Source organism: Gobio gobio (assembly GCF_949357685.1).
Source record: "Gobio gobio genome assembly, chromosome: 2".
Taxonomy (NCBI): Eukaryota; Metazoa; Chordata; class Actinopteri; order Cypriniformes; family Gobionidae; genus Gobio; species Gobio gobio.
Window position 1 is genome coordinate 22,757,938 of NC_137098.1, and position 26,963 is coordinate 22,784,900.

General features: G+C 39.9%; 1 protein-coding gene across 1 annotated transcript in view; it reads left to right on the plus strand.

The window, feature by feature from the left end:
• col25a1 (collagen type XXV alpha 1 chain) overlaps positions 1–26,963 on the plus strand; it is a gene marked incomplete at its 3' end in the record, with an annotated part of 823,527 nt that overhangs the window by 603,619 nt on the left and 192,945 nt on the right. The window contains exons 10-11 of the mRNA XM_079803471.1: positions 2,622–2,657; positions 23,117–23,143. Coding sequence (XP_079659597.1) covers positions 2,622–2,657; positions 23,117–23,143 — 63 coding nt within the window. The remainder of the gene's footprint in view (positions 1–2,621; positions 2,658–23,116; positions 23,144–26,963) is intronic.

Genomic DNA, 26,963 nt, shown 5'->3' on the forward strand with positions numbered 1-26,963 from the left:
GTCCCCAGTCCAGAGTGGACTCTGCCTCCTGTCCCCAGTCCAGAGTGGACTCTGCCTCCTGTCCCCAGTCCAGAGTGGACTCTGCCTCCTGTCCCCAGTCCAGAGTGGACTCTGCCTGCCACTCCGCCTCCTGTCCCCAGTCCAGAGTGGACTCTGCCTGCCACTCCGCCTCCTGTCTCCAGTCCAGAGTGGACTCCGCCTCCTGTCTCCAGTCCAGAGTGGACTCCGCCTCCTGTCTCCAGTCCAGTGTGGACTCCGCCTCCTGTCTCCAGTCCAGAGTGGACTCCGCCACTCCATCTCCTGTCTCCAGTCTAGAGGGGACTCCGCCACTCCGCCTCCTGTCTCCAGTCCAGAGTGGACTCTGCCACTCCGCCTCCTGTCTCCAGTCCAGAGTGGACTCTGCCACTCCGCCTCCTGTCTCCAGTTCAGAGTGGACTCTGCCACTCTGCCTCCTGTCTCCAGTCCAGAGTGGACTCCGCCTCCTGTCTCCAGTCCTGAGTGGACTCCGCCTCCTGTCTCCAGTCCTGAGTGGACTCCGCCTCCTGTCTCCAGTCCTGAGTGGACTCTGCCTCCTGTCTCCAGTCCTGAGTGGACTCCGCCTCCTGTCTCCAGTCCTGAGTGGACTCCGCCTCCTGTCCCCAGTCCAGAGTGGACTCTGCCTCCTGTCCCCAGTCCAGAGTGGACTCTGCCACTCTGCCTCCTGTCCCCAGTCCAGAGTGGACTCTGCCTCCTGTCCCCAGTTCAGAGTGGACTCTGCCTGCCACTCCGCCTCCTGTCCCCAGTCCAGAGTGGACTCTGCCTGCCACTCCGCCTCCTGTCCCCAGTCCAGAGTGGACTCTGCCTGCCACTCCGCCTCCTGTCCCCAGTCCAGAGTGGACTCTGCCTGCCACTCCGCCTCCTGTCTCCAGTCCAGAGTGGACTCCGCCTCCTGTCTCCAGTCCAGAGTGGACTCCGCCTCCTGTCTCCAGTCCAGAGTGGACTCTGCCACTCCACCTCCTGTCTCCAGTCCAGAGTGGACTCTGCCACTCCGCCTCCTGTCTCCAGTTCAGAGTGGACTCTGCCACTCTGCCTCCTGTCTCCAGTCCAGAGTGGACTCCGCCTCCTGTCTCCAGTCCTGAGTGGACTCCGCCTCCTGTCTCCAGTCCTGAGTGGACTCCGCCTCCTGTCTCCAGTCCTGAGTGGACTCCGCCTCCTGTCTCCAGTCCTGAGTGGACTCTGCCTCCTGTCTCCAGTCCTGAGTGGACTCCGCCTCCTGTCTCCAGTCCTGAGTGGACTCCGCCTCCTGTCCCCAGTCCAGAGTGGACTTTGCCTCCTGTCCCCAGTCCAGAGTGGACTCTGCCTCCTGTCCCCAGTCCAGAGTGGACTCTGCCTCCTGTCCCCAGTCCAGAGTGGACTCTGCCACTCTGCCTCCTGTCTCCAGTCCAGAGTGGACTCCGCCTCCTGTCTCCAGTCCTCACTCCAGTGTACGTAGTGTCTCCCAAGAAGATTTTTGGGGGGTGGCTACCCATACACAGAGGGTGGCCCTGAAGGGTCTGAACTGCCATGGCTCCCTGAGGGGCCTGAGCCGCCGTGGCTCCCTGAATTCCCTGAGCCGCCGTGGTCTCCTTAGTTTCCGGCACCTCCATGGTCCCCTGAGCTTCCAGCACCTCCGTGGTCTCCTGAACTTCCGGTGCCTCTGTGGTCTTCTGAGCACTGGCACCACCCTGGAGGCTTCCCAGCCAGTCAGGACCCAGATCACTTGCCTCCGGGAAGGGGGAGTTATGTCACATGTCTGTCTGTTTAGTTGATCTTTCAGTTGTTTTCATCCTGTCACATGTTCCTTTGTCTTAGTTTCCTGCCACTTGTCTGTTTCCTAGGTTACCCTTGTTAGTTAAGTTCTGTTCAGCTGTGTTTAGTTAATTATCTTATTTCTGTCTCCTATTTAAGTTCCTCTTGTTCACTCAGTCTTGGTCTAGTCACTGTTATGTTAGCCTGCTGTGTGGATTGTTTCCCTTTCTTTTATTTATTCTGAATGGCATTATTAAAGTTTAAGTTTATATTTGGATCTTCTGAGTCTTCAGCCTGTTCCTGTGCACCCCAAACGTTACAACTGATCAATTTTGTCTGTTTTAGGGGGCATAATCGAGGTTTCAAAACAGTTACCAAAACTAGAGACAGTTATCTGTCTCTAGCCGTCAGAGCCCATTCTACTCTGAGTGTGATTGCCTCAAAGGCGTTGGCAAGAGGTGCGCCTTTGCAAAATGTTTTTGCTGCGAGCAGGCTAGTCCTCTCCGCTCTAATTCATTAGGTTTTACAGTGTGTATGTGAATTCAACCCATGGATTGCAAGGCCTTTTGGGTTGATTCATTCCTGTAACTGCAGTTTTGTTCTTGTGTATACTTTTCACAATTTGGAAGTCTTTCAATATGGTGTAGTAAGTATTAATGTTCCTATAGTGTCAATGCAATGACGCAACATTGAAGTTCCCTCGAAAGGAGCGTCTCAAGATTACATATGTAACCCAGTTTCCCGAGATGGGAATGAGGAACGCTGCGTTGCATTGCCATACTTAATTTTATAGGCATAGTCACATATGTTTCCTATTAACAGTTAGGACTAAATATATGTTGTGTCCCTCACAGGGAGACCCTGGAAATCCTGGGGAGATCGGTCAAATGGTAAGTGTCTTCTTGTATTTACAGCTACTAACATAGCCTCTTCAATACAGTTAAAGACAATGCTATATTTAGCAAGATGATATAAAGTCAAGTCATTTGCTCTGTTGTAGTTAGTTATTTGTAACATTTAGAACCGGAAAAGGCCCCTATGACAACGAGTGTCACCGAAATGTTTGATTATTAGAATAACTGTACTGCCACTAGATCAAGGTTATGTTTTTGTTCTATAAAGCCATTGGCTAGCTAAGAGCAATTGGATGCTGTTTTTGGTGTTTAACAAATAAGACATTTTTAAATATATTAAAACATTTATTAGAATATACTGTTCTAAACTATTGTGCCTGGGCTGTATATTGTGATGTTGTACATTCAAACCCTACAGTGGGCACTAATGTAAAAAACTGTTTATCACCTTGGACAATTAACCATTACTTGTTATTTGCACATCAAAACTTAAAACACATCTAATGATGACAATTTATCTCCTTCCTAATCTGCAAAATGTGATGAATCTCAGCTGGATAACAACAGGACTCCTTGCTGTGGGATGTCAAAAGCTTTTTGATTCTGGATTCTGTTGGTATATGCAAAATCCAGTGGACATTTATTGAGAGATATGTCAGTCTCTGGATATAGGATAACACGTACCCAGCCAACACAGTCACGTGGGGCCCAGATGGGTTTGACCTGGACTGTCTAACTGGGGCCCAGCAAGTTTTGTCCTCAGTTTGGAGGCCATGGAGGCCCCACATGGGTTAGCCCAGATTAAATGAAAACTAAGTATGCACACTTCAGGGTGTTAAATGTAACACTGAATTAGTGTTGGAGTTATTGATATAATTAAGTGATTGAGTGATGATTTAGCAGTTGTAATGAACACCTACTGTTCACAAGCACTGAAGGACAGAGAAACAAGAAATACTTCAGCCACAGCCTTAGATGAAATCAATTAAAGATAAAAAGACATTAAATCTCACAAGATCTCAGCAGAGTAGGATTGAACAACTCAACAAACAGCATTACCAGCTTCATGCATTACTAACCAGATTGACTTTATTTCAATCAGATGTCTACAGAAGCTCTTATTGAGATTAACAGAGGTTTAGATGTTGATGATTTATGGAAAATAAAAGTTTAGTTTGATGTCACCATAATGGTGATCAGTGTTTCATTTAGTTGGGCTCTTGACCCTTGACTTTAAAAAAAAAATTGTCTGGCTGTTTGTTATGGTGTGAACAGCAAGAGTGATCAATTGATGTTGGCTCATTGATGATACGAATATAATCATGTTGTGGCTTAAGTCACTGATCTTATGTCTGACTTTTATATGGGTGACATTTGCTATTAATTTCTGTTTGATTATTGTTTTGATTCTACAGCAAGAGACTCTGTTTAATCAGAATGTATTGTACACTAAACTTTTTTAACTCCTGCAAGATCAACTCACACTCAAACATTAATAATCAGCCTATGAATCTCAACAATGTTTCTATGCCGCAATGCATTCTGAGAGCAATGGATGAGTTTTGTATGATGTACCCAGAATGTATTACGGCATGAAGTACGTCACCATTGATGAGATTCATACACTGATTCTCACTGTGTCTAAAATTCACAGTAGTTTGAAAGTGTTTATAAACAGGAGTGACATTTTTTTTTTTTTTTACATGTTTTGTTTTATTTTAATCATTTTGTTTATCTGATTAAAACAGCTGGATATCATGCTGTAGAGTTAGATGGTTACTATAATCAATGATTCTCATGACAAAAACAAACACATAGAATACCACTACATGATGATTACATCTGTATCATCAACAAGTAGCCAACGTTTTCTCTTGCTGTCCTCCCCATAACAAACACAGCTACATCAACCAGAGAAAATCTGATGTTAAAAAGTCAAGGGTCAAGAGCCCAACTAAAGCAAACACTGATCACCATAATGGTAACGTTATTGTATTTTCAACAATACATCAACATAAACCGCTGTTGATTCTCAATAAGAGCTGTAGATGTCTGACAGAAATACAGTCAGTCTGGTTAGTAATGCGTGAAGCTGGTTATGTTGTTTGTGGAGTTGTTTAATCCTCCTCTGCTGAGATCTTCAGAGATGTAATGTCTTATTTTGTCTTCAGTTGATTTCATTTAAGGCTGTGACTGAAGTCATTTGTAGTTCTTGTGTTTCTCTTTCCTTCAGTGATTCTGCTTATCATCAGGTATCTTGAATAATGCTCAGTCATCACTCAATTAATCACTTAAAGGGTAACTAAACCCTAAACCAATTTTTTTTTAGTTAATGATCTACAACACCGGGGCTTTATTAATGCTGTTCATTGATTCGAGTAAATGTTTTGACATTTGGGTATAAAGTGTTTTAATTCTATAAAATATGGTGTAAAACCGTCTAAGTGCTGCCCTCTTAAGGTTGAACGGTGGCTACTGCAGTTGAATTTTCCTATTGGACGTTGTGGGTCATCATGACGTAGGATGGTTCTTCCAACGGCTCACTACCCATGCCCCTGGCACGAGCTCACCACGCCCTCAGAATTGTTTTCCCCAATCACATGATGCGAACGGCTTCGCTCCAGTATGAACTTCGTTACATGAAGTAGAAACATCATGAATGAAACCTACTTGACACTTGCTTTAACATTGATGAAGAAAATGGCGTTAAATAAAGCAGTTGTGTACAGATAAGTTTCATACATGAGATGCACTTTCAAACCCTGACACTCAAGTGGTTGGCAAGTGGTAACGAACAACAATACCGTAACGTGCTGGCGTATATAGTCTAACTTTTATTTGAGGAAATCTGTTTATAATAGGCTATTAGCTTTGAACTTATTGGTCCTGCGCTGCTTATTGATTCAGTTAATTTTAATGAAAATACATTGCATGTATCTGATCTATTTTTAGTGGCATTCAGTATAAGGATTTGACTGTTCATAGATTAGGTCAGTTCTCTTGCGCTGCTGCTTCACTAGCATCGTCGGCATCGGGAGTTAACGCAGTTTGAGCCAGCGGCTCGCATTGATAAGGCTCTGGGTCTGTGTCTACAGACAATCCACCCTCCTCCACTTCAGGTGAAGGTGGGGGAGAATGACCGCAAAGCTACTGGCGTCACTCCAGTCATTCTCCATCTTTGCGACTCGTGAGTCAGACAGCTGTCAATCAATCCATCACTGCAAGTCTCAGGTGCACGCCCTACGCTCAGTTCCGCCTTTGGTTCGTCCCCCGTCTCCGCTGGGCTCTGCCCACTTTTCCAGTATTTTTCAAATATTGCCAGTGGGTTAAGCTCTGAGCTGGGGTTTAGTTACCCTTTAATTATCTCATTAACTCATTAACTGTCAGCTCTTGAGTAGGGATGCACCGATATGAACATTTTGGCCGATACCGATAACCGATAATTCTTTATATTTGAAAGCCGATAACCAATATATTGGCCGATAAATCTAAATACAAATTTTAATAAACTTTGAGAGCCTGATTACAAAAACAAAAGGCTCACCATTAAAAGCCCATTCAAACACATTCAGGACCATTCAAACACATAAATCAAACCTATACACTACAGTAGCCTATTTGAACCATTGTAAGATTCCTTACCTTTTTCAAATTAATTTTACCCTCCTATGGCCAACTTACTTTATTAAACAAAATGGTAACACTTTACAATAAGGTTTAATTTTTGTTAGCATTAGTTAACCAATAATGAATAAACAATACTTCAACAGGATTTATTCATCTTAGTTCATGTTAATCGTCAGATCCAAAGTTGTGTCTGTTAACATTAGGTAATGCACTGTGAATGGACAGTTAATAAACACAAATATTTTATTACTAACATTAACAAAGGTTATTGTTCTCTGTTTGTTCGTGTTAGTTAATGCATTAACTAATTAGATAATATTTGTAAAATGTTACCAAAAATTCTATTGCCTAAAAAATTAAAATAATATACCTAAATAATGCAAACAAGTTATTGGACAGCATTACTTAGGCTGCATAATAAAGAATCAGAATGCAAGTGCATGAAATATCCTCCGCTCAGACAATAAGGAAATGGTTTTAATCAAACCATATTGTTGATGGAAATGATACGAGAACAATAAAAGTGCTAGTTATTAAAAATAACGCTTCTGTGTTTTTGATTTTTTTAAATTTATATTACAGTAATAGTAAACATTTTTAATATTACTCTAGTCTATTAAATAATGTTGCTGTTTGAGAGCGCGCGCTGAAGCTGGAGAGAACAAACGAACAACCGTAAACTGAAGCACTTAGAAGGTTAATTAACAATTAAACGCATCATATATGAGAACAATCAGATATTTATACAAAATAAATATATTACAACTTATATTGCCTGATGAAACTCACGTATGTCCAAAACGGTTACTTTTCAGGAAGTGAAAAAAACACTGTATTTCAAAAGCAGTTGAATGTAGCGTTGTCATACTTGGTACGGCATCTTTACATGTAACCATATTCTTGCCAGTGTAATGATATAATCCACATTTGAGCAAAATTGAGTTTAAATGGACATACGTGCATATTTTACAGTAACGGTTCTTCCGATCATTAATTAGAATGGCTCAGTCGCGTTTCATATTGACAGAGGAATACGCTCAGTTTATTAAATAGCCTACGTCTTAGTTTATTAAATACGCTTAGTTTATTTAATATTAATTATACATTTATTAAATGTCTCTTGCAAACTATGAAGGGACAATGAATCAATACACTGACATGGTAATGCTAGACAGATACTTTGTTTGTACAGTCCTACCGTATTTTGTCACTCCTAGACGTACGTCTGGCGTCAGGGGGGAAATGTTTACCTCGATGAAGGAAAGTCATTGTCTCACCAGGCTATGTTTCACGAGACCGGCAAGATGCTTCCACAGGGCGGGAGATACGCGGCGTGATTGACAGCTTTGACACCAAATGGATATACGTGAAAATCAGATGACATGATTTCACAACTTTTCAGTGTCCATTTAGATATGTGAAGCATACTGTATTATGAACCTGGACATTCAATCCGTCGAAAAATCGCAAAATGGACATACGTGGTTTTCCTCGGACAGTCACGATATGTTAAACTTGCGCTGCATATGTTGCACGTAACTGTATTTTCCTTTTCGAAGTGATTCCAATCATATTTAGAGCAATTCAAACCCATCATGGTGGACAGCGCGTCTGTCTCAGCTGAAGGAAATAATACATTATCTATCGGCTTGACTATATTGGTCAAATTTTCTTATCGGACCGATAACGATAACATAAAAAATAATCATTTATCAGCCGATAACGATATGTTGCCAATATATCGTGCATCCCTACTCTTAAGTCAAGTCAGTTTACAATGCAGATTGTTTCAAAGCAGCTTCACAGTCTTAAACTGGAAAATAATACAACATAATTTTATTCGGCCTACAGCCGCTCCGGAGAAAACGGTGATGTCATCTAGCTCAGTTCAATTATCTTACAGTGACAATGTGGGCATTAGATCAGTAATTATATCAGTAATTTAGTTTATATGGTTAATTAGTTTACTAATTAGATTTATTTGGATATTTAGTTGAAAATTTAGTGTCCCCAACTGAGCAAGCCAAGCCAAAAGTGACAGTGGCAAGGAAACCAAAACCCCATCAGGTGTCCTAATGGAGAAAAATAAACCTTGAGAGAAACCAGGCTCAGTCGGGGTGCCAGTTCTCCTCTGGCCAATTAACAAACAGCGTATGATTATTATTCTGGCAACTTTACAGGTCAGGGGTCATATTAGATCGGAATATTCGAAAAATCGGAAGCAACACGCCAGAGACGGCTTTATTGAGGATGACGTATTGATTTAACAATTATTAAATTGCGATATTCGAAAGATCGGAACCACCAGGCGGGAAACGAGTTTATTGAGGATGACATATCGATTTAACAATTATTAAATAGGAATATTCGAACGATCTGAGTCATCACGCCGGAGACGGGTTTATTGATGATGCCCTGTCGATGAGGCAATTTCAGGGGGAGTCTAATTGACACAGTCTCTGCAGACACTTCAGGGATGCGTTAGTCATGTCTGGACGCAGGTCCACCATTTGATCTGGATATGGCCCAGATCCGGCTGACTGCAATAAACCTCAGGATAAAACAGAGAGACTAAAATTAGAGTAGATGCCATCCTTTTTATGATGTAACGAGTACATCAGGTGTTATGGGAAGTGTTCCCGGTTCCGGCTGACCTAGTTAATGCAGCCTAACAATCATTTAATTGAAAAAGTTTTTTATGTATATGCCATAGTAAAGAGATGTGTTTTTAGTCTAGATTTAAACTGACAGAGTGTGTCTGCTTCCCGAACAATGCTAGGAAGACTGTTCCAGAGTTTAGGTGCTAAATAGGAAAAGGATCGACCGCCTGAGTTTGTTTATTAGGCGAGCAGGGCAACCATCCAGTAGAGCATTACAATAATCTAGTCTTGAGGTCATGAACGCATGGACTAACTGTTCAGCATTTTGCATTGAGAGCATGTGCCATAATTTAGATATATTTTTAAGATGGTAGAGTGCAGTTTTACAGATGCTATAAACGTGGCTTTCAAATGAGAGATTAGTATCAAAGAGCACACCCAAGTTCCTCACTGACAACGAGGACTTGACAGAGCAGCCATCAAGTGTTAGACGGTATTTTGTGTTACTACTTGTGGAGCGTTTTTGTCCAATAATTATTATTTTTATTTTTTTTCTGAATTGAGTTGCAGGAAATTACTAGTCATCCATTTTTTTATATCAGCTATGAATTCCGTTAATCTTGTGAATTGGTAAGTTTTGTCAGGGTGTGAAGAAATATAGAGCTGAGTATCATCAGTATAACAATGAAAACTAACGCCATGCTTCCTAATGATATCTCGCAGTGGTAGCACATGTACTGGGTGAAAACCTACGGTCCTAGCACTGAGCCTTGCGGTACTCCATACTGAACTTGTGATCGGTGTGACATCTCTTCATTTACTGCTACAAACTGATAACGGTCAGATAGGTATGATTTAAACCATGCCAATGCAATTCCACTAATGCCTACATCATTTTCGAGTCTATTTAAAAGAATGCCGATAGAATCAAATGCAGCGCTAAGATCAAGTAACACTAATAGAGAGATACAACCACGATCGGATGATAAGAGTAAATCATTTGTAACTCTGAGAGCAGTCTCAGTACTGTTATGAATGTCCTTTTCCTCGTTTGAAGAAGAGATCAGGAGACGTTGGGATATCTGTCAAGCAGACGTTTACTTTTTATTGAGACACGTGCTGTTCTTTGCTGAGGTCATCAAGTCTTCCAAAAGTAGTTGTACATTGTATTATATCTACACTTCAGGGGGAGGGATTATACAGCAGGGGAGGAGACATTCAAACAAAGCAATGCAAACGTTGTATAGGTAATTGTATAGGTAAAAGGACACACCTCAGACATAACGGTGTCACCCGTCCTAATCCAATCAGCATAACAGTGTCATTCAAATGTATTGATGCTAATCCAATCAGCCAAACGATATTGTACTCTGAGTTTGTTATGCTAAATGGTCAGGAAGTGCATAAAGACAAAAGACTTAATGTCTCAAACACTTACACGGCCTGACGTAATCTCCTTAGAATGTCCTCAAGTTGACCAAAAAATGTAAAACACAATATAGATAATGTTTTCAGTTATATTCTATTACATTGGAATGTATAAATTTGTAATCCTACATTACCCCCTTTGAGAGTTCTAATAACTCTCACATAATACAAATTTAAACCTTCATCAGTCCATTCTGTAGCTTATGTTTGTTAGCATAAGCCCCATCGTCTAGTCATGTAACTTGGAAAAAGTTACAGGCACATATCACTTGCTCTGTGTTGATTGTCTGTAGTGACGAATGACATGTTGACACAGAAACAAACATGCCACTAGGGTCCGTGTAGTTCTTACGGGCAATGTTCTCTTGTGGTTGGAACAGTCCTTGTGAGTCATTTGTTGACCTAACAGGTTTCCGAACCATGAAGAATTATCTTCAGTCATCTGATGTAATTTTGCTGAAAGATCAAGAATGTCTTGTTGGATTTTATACAAGAGTACTTGACAACCATGTTTGTGCATAAGTGAGTCCTTGAGTACAGCCATCTTCTTTGTTGGTGGTAGGAGCTGAATTATTTTTTAGCTGTGGAGAGCTTGGGGTGGAGAGAACATAAACCAGGGTGCACCTGCCATTGAATTGGCTGGGTAGGATGTTTTAGACAGAAGTTCCTCCCATCATGTGCAATCCATGGGATTCGTGCTCCTACTGAAGGCGGGTGTGGCATGCAAACGTTCTTTCCAGCAAACATGGCGTTTCTTGACATATTCATAAGCTCTAAGAAAATGTTGTTTCTGGAGTCTACACTTTGTGCAATGTCCATGATGATTAGTAGCAAGGCCATCTTGATCATGTTGATGGATGACTGAAGTTCCCGTAGGTGATTCTCTGCGTTGTGTATTTATTATTTTTCTTCTTTTTTCTTTGTGACAGTTGACTCAGTAGTGGGTCTAGTTGTCCTTCAGAGGTTGTGGCTTCATACGCAGGTCAGGATCGGTGCGTATGGGTCTAGTTGTCCTTCAGAGGTTGTGGCTTCATACGCAGGTGAGGGTCTGTGCATATGGGTCTGGGGACAGCCATCAAGTGGTATCTGCACAGAGTAAGAAAGAAAACAAAAGACAACAGAGCAGTATTTGTTCTAAAATACAGTAAACATTAGGGTTGTCTCATCTGTTCAATCTGAGTCTGCTATTGTTGTTCTTTCCCTATTTCTTAATTCCTGTGACACCTAAAGAACAATGAGGTAAGGATGGATTAGTGTGGGAATGCCTACGAGGGAATCTTCACCCATGGATTGGCCCCCGATGCCTGTTGCATTCGGTTCTTTCCTGGGCTCCTCACTGATCCATGTGTCCTATCCTATCCCTGTTGGTGGGGGAACAACTTTACAGTGTTACACATGAGTCCCAGTTTGCCTTCCCTGACACAACACAGCAGCTGCTGTAATGTTACCTTCAATCACTTGAGCTGAATCATCAACTAACAACTCCAATTCTGCATTCTCAATGGGAGTTTCTGCTATTTCATTCGTAGCTGCGTATGTAAGCGTAACACAATCACGAGTAATTTCATCCTCTAACAAAACTTCAGTCATTGCAGACATCACACATGAGGATGGGTTCGTGACTGATTCATGCTGTAAAACAATGTTAGGGGCTGTGATGCTACCTTTCACAAAAATGATCTTGTCATTGTGATGGATCACGGGGGAAAGGTAGCTCCTCACAGCCCCAACACTTAGTTTTTTTTTCCTGTCCTTTTTGTGCTCTTAGAAGAGCCTGAGCAAGCTGTCCTAACGTTTCAGTGTATCCTGGCTGAAATACTTCAGGGTTGTAGGCGGGCTGAGAAGGAACAGAATTATGCAAATCATTTATTTTACTTTCTCGCAACTTCTTCCTACACTCTTTCTCCCAGTGCCCTGATTTTTCACAGTAGTTACATTTGCCTTCTCTCTTAGGCCATCTGTTGTCTGGATTCCTTGTGCTAAACGTAGCTGCTACTATCACTTGTGCCTTAACATCAGCATCCCTTTCCCATGTAGCTAACCTTTCTAGGTTACTTCTGAGGGTTTTGTTTGACCAAGTTAGATCAAGGAATGGCAATGCTTTTCTGTACTCGGCTAAAAGACCATCTGACCAGACGCGAACAAAAGCTCCCTGGTCATCTAGCACACATTCAGAATCATCAACTATACCACTGTAAATTACAGCTGACTGACAAAATCTTTCAGTGAATTCACTCACAGTTTCTTCTTTCCTTTGCACACAGTTAGTGATTCTGGACCAGTCTATTTTGGGTCCCATGATATTCTTTAGAATTTTCAAAACACCTTCTCTCAAATCGCCTTTACTGGCATGTTGTATTTCAGAAGTAACCGCAGACTCAAAACTTTTGAATTCAGATTCAGTTAGAATTTGTGACATCAGCTGTGTGACTTCTGTTAACGACATGTCATAGAGACGCATTTTGCATAACAATGTCCTTCAGAAAAAAATTCAGAAAAATGTGTACGTGCTGAGGGCAAGCTCTGGGATAATCTTTCTATATCTCTAGGTCCTAGCAATTTGGCAGTTTGAACTTGGACACCAGAATTAGCAGGAATACTTTCAATTACCTCAATTCCCTGAGACCTTCTCCTAGCGCCACATACTTTCACTGAATCAACAGGCACATCAGATACTGATTGAATGGCTACGTCTGTTCCAAAGAATGCTTGCAAGCCAGGATAAACGTTATCAGGCTGACTACATACTTCACATCAGTGTTCTCTGCAGCTTTATTGCAGTGCAATTTCTTAGTCAAAGATGCTACTCTAGCACAGAGCTCTTTGTTCTGTTTTTCTAGCTCTGAGATATGCTGAGACCGTTGTCTAGCTAGCGCTAAACCAAATTCTCTGTAACAACAAATAATGCCTTTCACATTGTTCTTACGAATACATGCTCCTAAAACTTTTTTACATTCATCAATCGACCAAGTCTTGTCTGGATGGATCTCATATTTCTGCGTCAGTTCTTGCCTAACTTTCTCTGTGACAATTGAATCCATTTGCACTCCTAACTGTGATTTGAAATCACTGTCTGTCCTCAAAGGAGCTGCTAGACCACATTTTTCAGTTGTGGGGATCAGTCTAGCATTCTTTCTAAAAAAAATTTGTGAGTTTCTTGGTTACCACACAATCAAAACACTAAAACTTATCTGATCAACAGACTTGTTAACTTTCCTTCGCAAAAAACAGAGGACAACACAAAAATTTGCCTGTATGCTAATCTTCCCTGCCTGAAAACAGAGGCCAAACAATATTTCTTAGCTTGTGATGTTAAATTCTCTGCTTGAAATACAGAGGCAAAAACAATTCTTCCCTGCTTGAACAGAGGCTTAAACAATTATTAGCTTGATGCCAATCTTCCCTGGTCGAAAATACAGAGGCAAAACCAATTCTTCTCTGCCTGAAAACAGAGGCTTAACAATACTTCCCTGCCGAAACAGAGGCTTAAACCACTATTAGCTCAATGCTAATCTTCCCTGCTTGAAAACAGAGGGTAACTCATCTCTAAAACAAACTTTTTAGAGGATAACTTAGTTAACCAGACCCTTCAGCTGTCTGATAACTCTTCTCTGGCGGCACAGGGGAAAACAAATTTGTACTGGTCTTTAAGGTTCTTTTGGATAGTGACACTCACCAAACCTTGTTTGTACAGAACGTAGTTTGATCCTTGTGCTGGAAGTTTCAATCTGGATTCTGGATTCAGGTGAGGAGCTCTATCCGGGTCATGGCACCAAAACTGTTGTGAATTTCCTTTTCCTCGTTTGAAGAAGAGACCAGGAGATGTTGGGATATCTTTCAAGCAGACAATTACTTTTTATTGAGACACATGTTGTTCTTTGCTGAGGTCATCAAGTCTTCCAACAAGTCTTCCAAAAGGAGTTGTACATTGTATTTTATCTACACTTCAGGGGGAGGGATTATACAGCAGGGGAGGAGACATTCAAACAAAGGAATGCAAACATTGTATAGGTAATTGTATAGGTAAAAGGACACACCTCAGACATAACGGTGTCACCCGTCCTAATTCAATCAGCATAAGTGTCATTCAAATGTATAGATGCTAATCCAATCAGCAAACGATATTGTACTCTGAGCTTATGCTAAATGGTCAGGAGGTGCATAAAGACAAAAGACTTAATGTCTCAAACACTTACACGGCCTGAAGTAATCTCCTTAGAATTTCCTCAAGTTTACCTCAAAATGTAAAACACAATATAGATCATGTTTTCAGTTATATTCTATTACATTGGAACCTAGATATAACAATGTATAAATTTGTAATCCTACAGTACTATGATTTGATCTAAATCCTGACTGGAAATCCTCACAGACACCATTTATTTCTAGAAAGGAGCATAATTGTGAGGACACTGCCTTTTCTAGCATTTTTGACAGAAAGGGTAGATTTGAGATTGGCCTGTAATTGACTAATTCTGTAGGATCAAGTTGCGTTTTTTTAATAAGTGGTTTAATAATGGCCAACGTAAAAGTTTTCAGTTCATATCCTAATGTCAAGTATGAATTAATGATATTAAGAAGAGGATCTATGACCCCTGAAAGCATCTCTTTCAGTAGCATGATTTAACGAGTTTAGCCAATTCTTCTTCTCTTATAGCAGTGAATGAGTGTCAATATGTACTTTTTGTTTACATAAACATTAAAATAATAACGTGTAGTTAGTTAAACTGTAAACTCCTTTGCTCAGACAAAGGAGCTCATCAGGGATGGTTTTCCCAGGTTAGACTCTATGCATAACTTAATCCATCGGTTCTGACCCGGTTCTTCTAACCACTTTAACTTTGCCTCCTGCCATGCAGGCCCGGATTAAGAACATGTAGGGCTTTGGGGCTATGACAAACCCAAGGGCCCCCATAGTAGCCGATCTTGGTGCCACAATGTTTTCTACCACAGAATAATTAGTATTTAAAAAAAACTAAATCTTCAAAGCACAGAGATACAATGAGCATATACTTTAGAGCAGTCATTCCCAAACTGTGGTCCGCGGACCACTAGTGGTCCGTGAGGGTACTGCAGGTGGTCCGTGGAAAGGCAAAATAAAATAAAATAAAATAATATTTTTTTACCTTAATTTTACCAGGAAATTCCCATAAAAAATAAAAAGTAAAAAGAATATGTAGGCCTATATTGATATAACATTTGTATTTAATTGTCAAGTTATTGTGCGATTACAAAAATAGGCTAGTGGCGCTCGGCCGTGACGTTCAAGTTCAGTGCAGTTATGGATCGGTGGATAGCAACAGGTTCTATCTGTCAAAGAGACAGAGGCAGAAGTTACAAAAAATTAAGAGATTGACAGTGAGTCGGATGCATCTATGAGCCAGAATAAATAAATTAAATATGTAGCAGCCGTTGTCTGCAGTAAACTTTCTTTTAACAAGCCTGTTGTACTGATGTGATGAATAGTTATAGTTTTAGTGCTAGTAAGTCTATTTAGAGGTGCGGAATAATTCAGGTAGGACTGTGTGTAGACATATTTTATTATGTGTGTTATGAGGTGGTCCGCAAAATTTTTTGATTACAAATAGTGGTCCACACACACAAAAAGTTTGAAAACCCCTGCTTTAGAGCATGCAACTGTCTTAAGGAGTCTTAAAACCTGTGACGTCCCAAATATGAGGTATTTTGGGGGGGGTTGGGGGGCAGAAAAATTAGATTTCTTTGATCTATATATGTGCATTTTAAGATGTTTTGAAGGCTAAAAAAATAAAATAATAAATAGCTTTCAAAACCAATGTGTTAGTGGGCAGTAGATTATCTGTCATAGCCTACCTGCTCTCTCCTCATTTCCATCACTCTTTCACTTTCTTTTTCTCTGAGTCTCCTTCTCTTGCCCTGTCTCTTCCCCTCCTAAAGTTGAGCTCTGGCTGATAGTCTTTTCATTGTTTAACATTTATATCCTAAAACAGCTGTCAAATATGAAATGTTTAGTTGAGCTACTTACATCTCACACCGTTTACAGAAGCTTCTGTGTACATAAGGCACTCTATTGGTCAATTATTTCACAACATTTATTATGTAGCCTACACCTCGGAAAAATACAGGTCCGGACCTCAGAGACCTCATAGCTGGCTACAGCCATCGTGTAGGCAGCCTATAGTTTATCTCAACACTTTAGTTTAGATGGTCGGAGCTAGTCAGTCTGGTTCAGCTAGTTTCGCCACAGAGCCTAACCTGTACACATGATGTTGGGCTTGTATCAAATTAAAATGGATAAAGCACAGCGCACAACGCACAGCGCTGACGAGTGAAGAAACCGCGCTTTCGCCGCTCTATTGAAGTCATAACGAGCGCCAGGCAATCGCTCGTTATGACTTCAATAGAGCGGCGAAAGCGCAAACGAGCTCGTCAGCGCTGTGCGTGTGACGATCCAGCTGCTCTCGCACTGCGACTACTGGATGCACTCACGGTTTCTTCACTTGGCTTTTGATTTCCCCATGCACGCGCAGCACTCCAGTAGCGTAAATAACAGCGCTTAATATGTGGGGGCGTGGTGTGGTTTGCCGAGTGGCCCAGCAGGAAAATTTAGGTGCTCACTGCTCCCGATCGATTGTCAATAATTTCCTCGGCCAATCACGGGCCCCCACCTAGCCCTTATGTTAATCCGGCCCTGTATGTATGTTTTGTGTATGTATGTTTTATGTCTGTTTAATCTTGTCCTTGATTTAGTTATTAAAGTTTGTGCACAATATATGTTTGGTTCTGACTCCCCGCTGCAAACAAATTGTCCCTTAAATGATCAATCTTTTTATGCGCTCTAAGCGCTTATGTAAATACAAAGGAAGAATAATTTTTCTCTGGCCATGAAAAATATCCTTTTCTTAGAATGAATGAGAATGAACTGATTGATTGTTACCAGTGTTGGGCACGTTACTTTAAAAAAGTAATTAGTTATAGTTACTAGTTACTTCTTACAAATAGTAACTGAGTTAGTAACTGAGTTACATCATTATAAAAGTAACTACCAGGGAAAGTAACTACTGTGTTACTTTTTTTTTTTCCAAATGTTCAAATATGTCAAATAACTTGGATGGCCCCAATGTTAAATATGGTAAATTAATGAATTGGACACTAAATAGAATAAATTATTATTATAAAACATTGTACATTAATGTACACTATTGTAATGTTGCTGTGGGACAATGTGAGAGACACCTATCAAATTCGATACATTATTGTAAATATTATAAGTAGGCCTACTATAGTGTAAATATTATTAGTACTATACTACTCCTTTGGTAGTAGATCTCACGTTATCGCCTGTTTTTTTTAGCCACTAATTTTATGTCGGCATGTGATGATGTGAGGCGCTTCATTAGATTAGAATTACTTGCCTCCGACGTGGAGAGACTCTTTCTTCCTGTTGCACATTATAAAAACATTCTTACCTTTCACCTCAAAGAGGGAAAAGTAGCGCTTATACTTCCAGTTTGCGAAAGCTACCTTTGAAGTCGTTGGACTTGCCATTGCTCTGACTCCTCCTGGTTGTTGGTGTGTGTGACTGGGTATATGCGTGTGGGTGTGTGTGTGAACTCAACCTATCAACCTCAACCTTGTCTCCCACCCACCAATCATCATCAGTTATGTGTACCAACAATACGCACGCACGCACGCACGCACGCACGCACGCACGCACACACACACACACACACACACGGTCCGACTAACAGAGAGCCTGTTCGGATGAAAACCGCTTCATTGAGCTCAATTATAGTAACGCGCCACTTTTTATTCTCAGTACCGCTAACGGCGTTGAAACGGGAGAAAAAGTAAATTCGTTTGATTACTCGTTACTGAAAAAAATAATTCCGTTAGTAATGCCGTTTATCTATAACGCCGTTATTCCCATCACTGAATGTTACTGTAGCTTCATCAAGTTAATCTATTTAACTGATTCAAATATTATGATTATTCATTATGATTAATTATGACTGAGTTATGAATAATTATTAATATTTCCCCTCTGAGCTAATTCGTTACAGAGCAGCCAGACAGAATCGGATTTCTAGAAATTTGAATAGGATTTAAAACCACATATGAATGTTGCTGGAAACGGATTTGTAAAAGTAGCATTTCATGTGATTTTTGGCTGTTCACACTTGCTAAATAAGTCTAAACGCAGCCTAAGTTCCTGTGTTTTCAGTTCAATTTGTCCGTGTCGTGGTGCAGCTATAACACAGACGTGTTTGAATTGCCTGTGTGTTGAATTAAAGACTTCTTCAGGAATCTTCATCTTCATCTTTGTGCGTTTATAGCTATACAGCGGTTGTGATGCTTTGGTCAGCAAGATAAATGTATCACTCAAATTAACTTTTTTTATTTATTTCAGAAAATAAAAATTTCCGTTCTATCGAATGCTTTTATGGCATCGAGGGATACTATTAATGTTTGCAAGTTATTACATTTTGAAAAATCAGTTTTATTTAAGTGTCTACGGATATTGTCAGATCCATATCTAGCTTTTACAAAACCTGTCTGAACTGTTGCTGCTGTTGCATCTTTATCCTTTTCATGAATTAAAGTTATAATAGCAGTTTTCATTGTTTCAGGGAGGTTCCCTTTCTCAAATAAATCATTCACCATTTGCATAAAAGGGGGTTCAATTTGAGGCCAAAATACCTTATAAAATTCTGTGGGGAATCCATCTAGTCCAGGGTTTTTCCCTGATGCCAATGCCCTGATAGCTTGTTGTACTTCTCTTGAGGTGGGTAGAGCATTGCTCCTCCTTCAGCTGGTGAGCTAATAATCTGCTAGGTTTATTACCAAATTCAAAATAATTCTGCTTCGTAAAAAGACAGCACTTTCCTTGTTTTTGGAGAATATTTAATTCATTGAAAAATGTCATGCAGTTTTTCTTTTAAAGTTATCCTCCAGGGGGGAGGGATTCTGTTGTTTATGAAGTCAAATTTAGAGAGTTCTGACCACCGCCCCATTATGTGCTCCTTTGTTGCCCTTTATCTTGCAGAGGTGTAAGATATTAGGTTCTATCTGATAACTGCCTCTGCAGCATTCCACATAGCAGCTGGCGAAACATCAAAGGCAGCACGACCAATTATGTAATGTTTAAACCATTCTCTAATTTCTTACATGCATCATTATTCCCAAGTAATAAGGAATTGAACCTCCAGTGTTTATACTGCGGTAAACCTTAACCTAGAGACAGATTTCCTGTCGCATAATGACGTATGCATACTTTCATTTCAAGATTTTGGCCAAACATTGGAATTTCTCAGATTTGTTTTCTGGGGCAAAGCATACAAATATCAAGTTCTTCCTCTTCATTCTCGATCACTTAAAGTGATTGGTCGATCCTTGCCACTGTGGGCAAAGTGAGGCTAGGTCAGGTCTACACTACTACCAAACACTACTGGGTCTTATGGCTGCAGTCGCCAATGTGATAATGCTAAGCTTGCTGCACATGAGACCTTTTCACTTGTGGATCAAGAGCAGGGGGTTCCATCCTTTATGCAAACCCCAGGGCATTATAAGGATTAGGTGCTGAGGGCTTTGGACCCTTTCTATCAGGAGGCATCCCAGGTTTCTGACCTTGGGTCCCCCACTCAGAATTGCCATCACAAGATTGTTATGACGGACGCCTCTCTTACGGTCTGGGTTGTTGGGACAGGGTTCCTGCAGGGCATTAAAAACTTTAAAAAAATCAGAAATTAGAACCTACTGATTTGAAAGCCATTAAAAAGTCTTAAATATTATATATATATATATATATATATATATATATATATATATATATATATATATGCTGAATGAAAATACACATTCACTCTCTGACAGTAGATGGCGCTTATGGAACAGCATACATGCCTCCATTACCCCAGTAACCACCTTAACCCTTTAAACCCGAAGTGTACTGCTGACGGTACACCTCCCCCTTTGAAAAAAATAATAATCAAATTACTAAGAAACCACTGAATAGAATAACACAAACGATGTATCATGTAAAAACTTAGAAACTCAGCTTTTTAGTCTAACCATTTCGATAAACTCTTAACGAGTGTTGAGTAGTAACCAGTGGTACAACTGAAGTGTACCGCCCATGGGCTACGAAAAAATGAAAAATCATACTTTTCAAAACTACTTCCTTGATCAACAAAATATAGGTGTCATTTGAAAGATTAGAGTCTGAACTTTACAATAAATGTAGCCAATTTGATTAACTGAGTTATAAACCATAACAATAAACAATTCATATATATGTATTGTAATGTGTCAAAAACCTCATACAGCTCCAAGATCAACATAATCCATTGCATCGATCACAAGATATTCCTCATGGAGGAACAATTTTAAAAATGCCCATTAAGGGGGTGTCAAGGGGGGGTGTCAAGGGCTAAACAAAAAAGGCTACCGTGGTTACTTATGCTGTACACAGCGTAAAGATGACGTCGATTTTACCATATCAATCCGATGAGTCTGAGTGTCTTGCGAATCCCATGTTGAAGCAGTCATCAGTAAAATGTACAACATTATGCAAATGTCTTTGCTAGTGATGTGTGACCATTACGCAGAAGGATTCGATATACAATTCGAATACAAACGACTTGTATAGCCGGTTCAGAATCAATTCTTTCTTTTGGGAAACAATAACTTTATTTATCGTGCTCTTTCGACTTTACAACTTTGCAGAACGTTAACAATCACAAACAGCTATATTACACACTGCATTAAAGGGGATATTCGAAAAACCATAATAGGGGCACTTTATTGTTTAGCGTCAACACCATGGCACAGCGTTGAATTTCCTTCAAAGGGAACGTATGTAATCCGGTTCCCTGAGAAGGGAACAAGATGCTGTGCCATGATGTTGACGCTATGGAAAAGTTAATACCCACTCAACAGGCACTTAATTTTATATGTAAAACAACCAACGTAATAATGTTTGATTCACATTCATTTGTTTTGGATAAAACTGAACACACTTTTAGCCCAACTGACTGGACATTGTGCTTTGAAAATGCTGTGAAACCTGCAAGAAGCAACATATAATTTTTCAGAAATATCGCAACAGGCACATATTTCCAGTGAGCCTGAGTTGCCTTTATTAGGTATCAGAAACTTGCTCTGGAGACTATAATCATACATACAGGTCAGATAGCTTAAAGTATAAACTAAATGTAAAAAAATAAAACTGTATATTCTATTCAGATATGTTGTTGTAAAAATGACATAGTAATGACAAAAATCTTAAAATAATCAATGGCAGTATAATAAAAAATACACACATACCATGCAGCTATTACAATTCCTGCACAGTTGTTTCTGTGGTACTTGGCAGTAGATTGTGTTCGCAGGTCCAGGTTTGAATGTTGTTAGATTTTTGAATGACATATCATTTGGTATGGCCTTGAAATATAATAGTTATTTGTGGCTGTAGATCTATAGAAAATTTAAAGATGTACTCAAAAGAATGTCTTCCAAAGAAAATAGATGGATTTGGGAAAAAAAGAATGGAATGCAACCTCATATAAACCATGACAGCACTTGACAAATACTGGAAGAGGACACATTGAAAGATGCCTGTTCGCACAAAATGTATCCTGGTGTTCCATCTGTGGTGTTTTTTACTTGTTGTTCTATATAAACAAGCACTTGATGGGCATCTTTTGTCATGTTTTTTTATCTTGTGTTTTTTTTTTTTCTTTCAGATTAACCATAAATATATAGCCTAATAATGATTTTACTGTACTTGAATAATATTGGGATGTTTGAAGTTGTCCAGTCAGTGGTGGTTTATTTCCTTTCATAATGCCTCTCCAATCAGCAAATTTTTAAAGTTACACGCTTTGATTAAAGACATCAATGTTGCTGGTACACAAGGAGTTCTATGGAGAAAGTTAGTATTCCCAATCATCTCAATGGTTTAGCTAGTGTATTCAGCCCTTGAAATACACAATTTGAATTGCCTCATTGCTTCAACTTGTTGCTCCGTTCCGAAAACATTTTTCCTTAAAAAAAAAATGGCGCCCTGGCAATGTTTTTTAGCTAATGGCACCAAAATAACACACACAGTCCCAAACCTTTGACTAGCTTTATATTAGATCGCTTTGCTGCAAAGATAGCAGACTAGAAAAAATAAACTAGTCTAATATTTGTTGTTGTTACAAGCCTTCCACAAAAAACAAAAAACAAAAAAAACAGTGTTTTGGCACCGTGTGTTACAAGGAGGCATGGTGCCCTTTCACAGTTAAGGGCCAAGTCCTGTATTGTGCTTTTGTGCCTATTTTCCACCTCTGTCACCTGGCCAAATTTCTGAGGGCAAATCTAGGCTTTGCATTGTTCTTGTCTTTTATGACCTGGTGTGATTTATTATTTTACATTGCAATTTAATATATATTTTATGGTAAAGCTTTGTTATGCTAATCAGGAGGGATATTTGAACAGTAATTTGCATAAGGCTGGCTTGCTTTGCCTGCCAGTGCAGACAGCAACAATTTTTTGGATCAATGCTTGAATCAATCAGACAAAGAAATTGCCTCTCTTTTTGGACTTAGGTTTAATGACATGCTCCAAAGGCCTGTCACGTTCATATGCTGAGTTTATATATTGAAAAAATCACAATGTAGAAGGTTACAAAGAAATAAGATTTTGAATATAATCATGAATAATCATTTGGATATCAATATCAACATTCACAATAGTGACTTAAAAGAAATGTTTGTGTTAAATTGTGCAGAAAATTGTTCCATCATATCTAGAATTGCTCTGATTTAGATGGTTTAGTTGTATGCATTTTAACTCCTTTTTGTAATTTTCTCTTTCCAGGGACCTGAGGGCCCTCCAGGACAGAAGGTACTGTACAGTTGAAGTTCTTCTATTTTACATATCATGGAAGCCTGTTTCTGCTTAAGAATATAAAATAATTATTAATTATTTTTTTAACCTCTTAACCTGCACCCCATTTTTGAGAATTCTTTGAAAACGATATACCCAAATGAAAATGTCTGCAGCTCTTAAACCCTATGGTCTATATTCATAAATCTGGTCTTATTTTAAACTGGACACTTGAAATGTTGCTACCCAAGAGTCATAATAACTCAAAGTAATATGGGAACAGAGTAATATACATGTAAATATACATGTAAGTGACTCACGTTTTTTTTTTTTTTTTCACTTAGGGAAAAAAATATTATAATTTAATGTTAAGAGCCTGAAAATAACTTAAATATAAAACTGAATGTCTAATCATGTCATGATTCAAATATGAGGATGATTCTCTCATTAATGTAGCTTCTGTGAGCTTTTATGTCAAGAAAAGTCTAGGCGTCCTTTCAAAAAGACAATTTATTTCAGAACATTTGCTATTGTAAAGAGTAGTTTTTCATTCAAATAAATCTGCAATAAACTGCAATAAACTGCTAATTATAATGGATAATCAGTTACTGCAAAACTAAAGCAACTATTTACAGAGATAACAAAGTGTAAAAAACTAATTTAGCTAATAAGAACTGTCAGTAAGAGCCTGCGCGCTCCACTGCAGTTGCGCCATTGACAGCGCGCCGACAGCGCACTAACAGTATTCACCAAAGCCTACTTACGTAAACTGCGCAAGATAATGCCTTTTGATTGGTTACTAAGTCCATCAATCAAACCTTTGTTGGAAAGGCATTGGCTGGGCACAGAGTGCCTTTATCCAACGAAAACCATGGGCGCAATGATTGACAGCTCACCAAGCCTGTAAGGCGCTTCCTCTATATGATGCATCACAGGAGAGACTCTGATTGAAGGAGAGAGACGAGGGTTGATCCATTTCACGTGGGAGAGACTATTCTTGCAGGGGGAGTTTGCCAGAAACGGATTAGAATCGATATTTCATTGAAAATGGACATTAAATTAATCATTTTATTTATTACACATTAAATTGATCAGTGACCGTAAAGACTTTTAGACTTTTTACAAAAATTGGTATTTCAAATAATTGCTGTTATTTTAAATAATTAACAAAAAATCCTTTAAAACATTTTGCACGATTTCCATAAAATTACTAAAGTGTTAAAAATATTAAGCAACCTGTTTTCAACATAGATAATAAGAAGAAATTATTCTTAAGAACCAAATGTAGTGCAGTTTTCATGGGCAGAAACGCCGGCCATTGAACCGAGTAAAACTGTAAATGAAATAAAAGAATTATAGAAAACGTATTAATAATCAAAATGACATCATACTTAATATATTAACAATATAACAAGTAAATGTACAAGTAAAGGATTATTAGGAACACCTGTTCAATTTCTCATTAATGCAATTATCTAATCAACCAATCACATGGCAGTTGCTTCAATGCATTTAGGGGTGTGGTCCTGGTCAAGACAATCTCCTGAACTCCAAACTGAATGTCAGAATGGGAAAGAAAGGTGATTTAAGCAATTTTGAGCGTGGCATGGTTGTTGGTGCCAGACGGGCCGGTCTGAGTAGTTCACAATCTGCTCAGTTACTGGGATTTTTCTGCACAACCATTTCTAGGGTTTACAAAGAATGGTGTGAAAGGGGAAAAACATCCAGTATACGGCAGTCCTGTGGGCGAAAATGCCTTGTTGATGCTAGAGGTCAGAGGAGAATGGGCCGACTGATTCAAGCTGATAGAAGAGCAACTTTGCCTGAAATAACCACTCGTTACAACCGAGGTATGCAGCAAAGCATTTGTGAAGCCACAACACGCACAACCTTGAGGCGGATGGGCTACAACAGCAGAAGACCCCACCGGGTACCACTCATCTCCACTACAAATAGGAAAAAGAGGCTACAATTTGCACGAGCTCACCAAAATTGGACAGTTGAAGACTGGAAAAATGTTGCCTGGTCTGATGAGTCTCGATTTCTGTTGAGACATTCAGATGGTAGAGTCAGAATTTGGCGTAAACAGAATGAGAACATGGATCCATCATGCCTTGTTACCACTGTGCAGGCTGGTGGTGGTGGTGTAATGGTGTGGGGGATGTTTTCTTGGCACACTTTAGGCCCCTTAGTGCTAATTGGGCATCGTTTAAATGCCACGGCCTACCTGAGCATTGTTTCTGACCATGTCCATCCTTTTATGACCACGATGTACCCATCCTCTGATGGCTACTTCCAGCAGGATAATGCCATGTTGGCCTTTATACCATGTCACAAAGCTCGAATCATTTCAAATTGGTTTCTTGAACATGACAATGAGTTCACTGTACTAAAATGGCCCCCACAGTCACCAGATCTCAACCCAATAGAGCATCTTCGGGATGTGGTGGAACTGGATGTGCCCTGGATGTGCATCCCACAAATCTCCATCAACTGCAAGATGCTATCCTATCAATATGGGCCAACATTTCTAAAGAATGCTTTCAGCACCTTGTTGAATCAATGCCATGTAGAATTAAGGCAGTTCTGAAGGCGAAAGGGGGTCAACACAGTATTAGTATGGTCTTCCTAATAATACTTTAGGTGAGTGTATATAGAGAAAGATCGCTGACTCATTAGAAGCATATAACATAAACATCTTTGATTATCACATTTTAACTTCTGCAATATATTACAGACAGATAAATTTAGATAAACTTACAGCCAAAGATTTCTACAGGGTTTAGAAGGAGGACTGAATCAGATGAATCACAAACTTATGTTGAGCGTTCACTGAGCCATGAGCTCGTTATTTTCTGCTACCCACTATGCGTTGCTAGTGGAAAAACTAAAAGTCCTCACATAGAAACCTATACAATAGCTGCAGGCAAAAACAAAACTTATGCAGAATATCAAACACTAACCAACAAAACATAAAAACAAACTATTTATGAATGCAAATGTCCATTATAAACTACATAGCCTCTTACAGAGGCAGAACACTCCCTGTCTGGCATTATTGATGCACTATAAGAGTCAGTCTTACTCTTACTTAGTCCTCTTTGGTTAGCAGTAAGACCACATCAGAAATAGGTCGTAAGAATGTTTTCAAGTTACCACCTGAGGTTGTTTTAACCTCTACCTTGCGGACCTTTTCGTCACTGCTTGGGAAGATGGATGTGGTTAAGCCCAAAGGCCAGTCATTTCATGGGGACTGGGCTTGTTTCAACAGCACAACATCTCCAGAGTGCACGTTTCGGTGAGTTTCGTGCCACTTGCGTTGAGGTTGGAGTGTACTGATGTATTCCTTTCGCCATCGGCTCCAGAACTCGTTGGCCAATGCTTGTACTTGTCTCCACTGAAACCGTAGGAGATCTTTATCAGTGTAGTTCTCAAATGGGAATGACACTCCCGGCTTTTGGGTTAAAAGCATTGTCGGAGTGAGTATGCATGGAGATTAGGGATCTGATGAGACAGGAACCAGAGGTCTAGCGTTTATGATTGCGGACACCTCTGCCATCAGAGTGCAAAGTACCTCATGAGTCAAGTGACCATGTTTCTTTTCCAACAGCATACCGTCTAGAAGAGCCATTCTCATGGAGGCATTTCAGAAGACTGGTCTTGTTTTCTTTTGTTGGCTGCAAGCTCAGTTCTTGGCTAGTTCCAATGAAGTTGGTTCCTCTGTCAGATCTGAGCTGTTTTGCTGGTTTTGCTGCTTACGCAACGATGAAGAATGGAGTTTATTAATCTTTTCCCTCTACAATTCACAAACCAGCCGATCGGATTGCTCCTTCTGTGA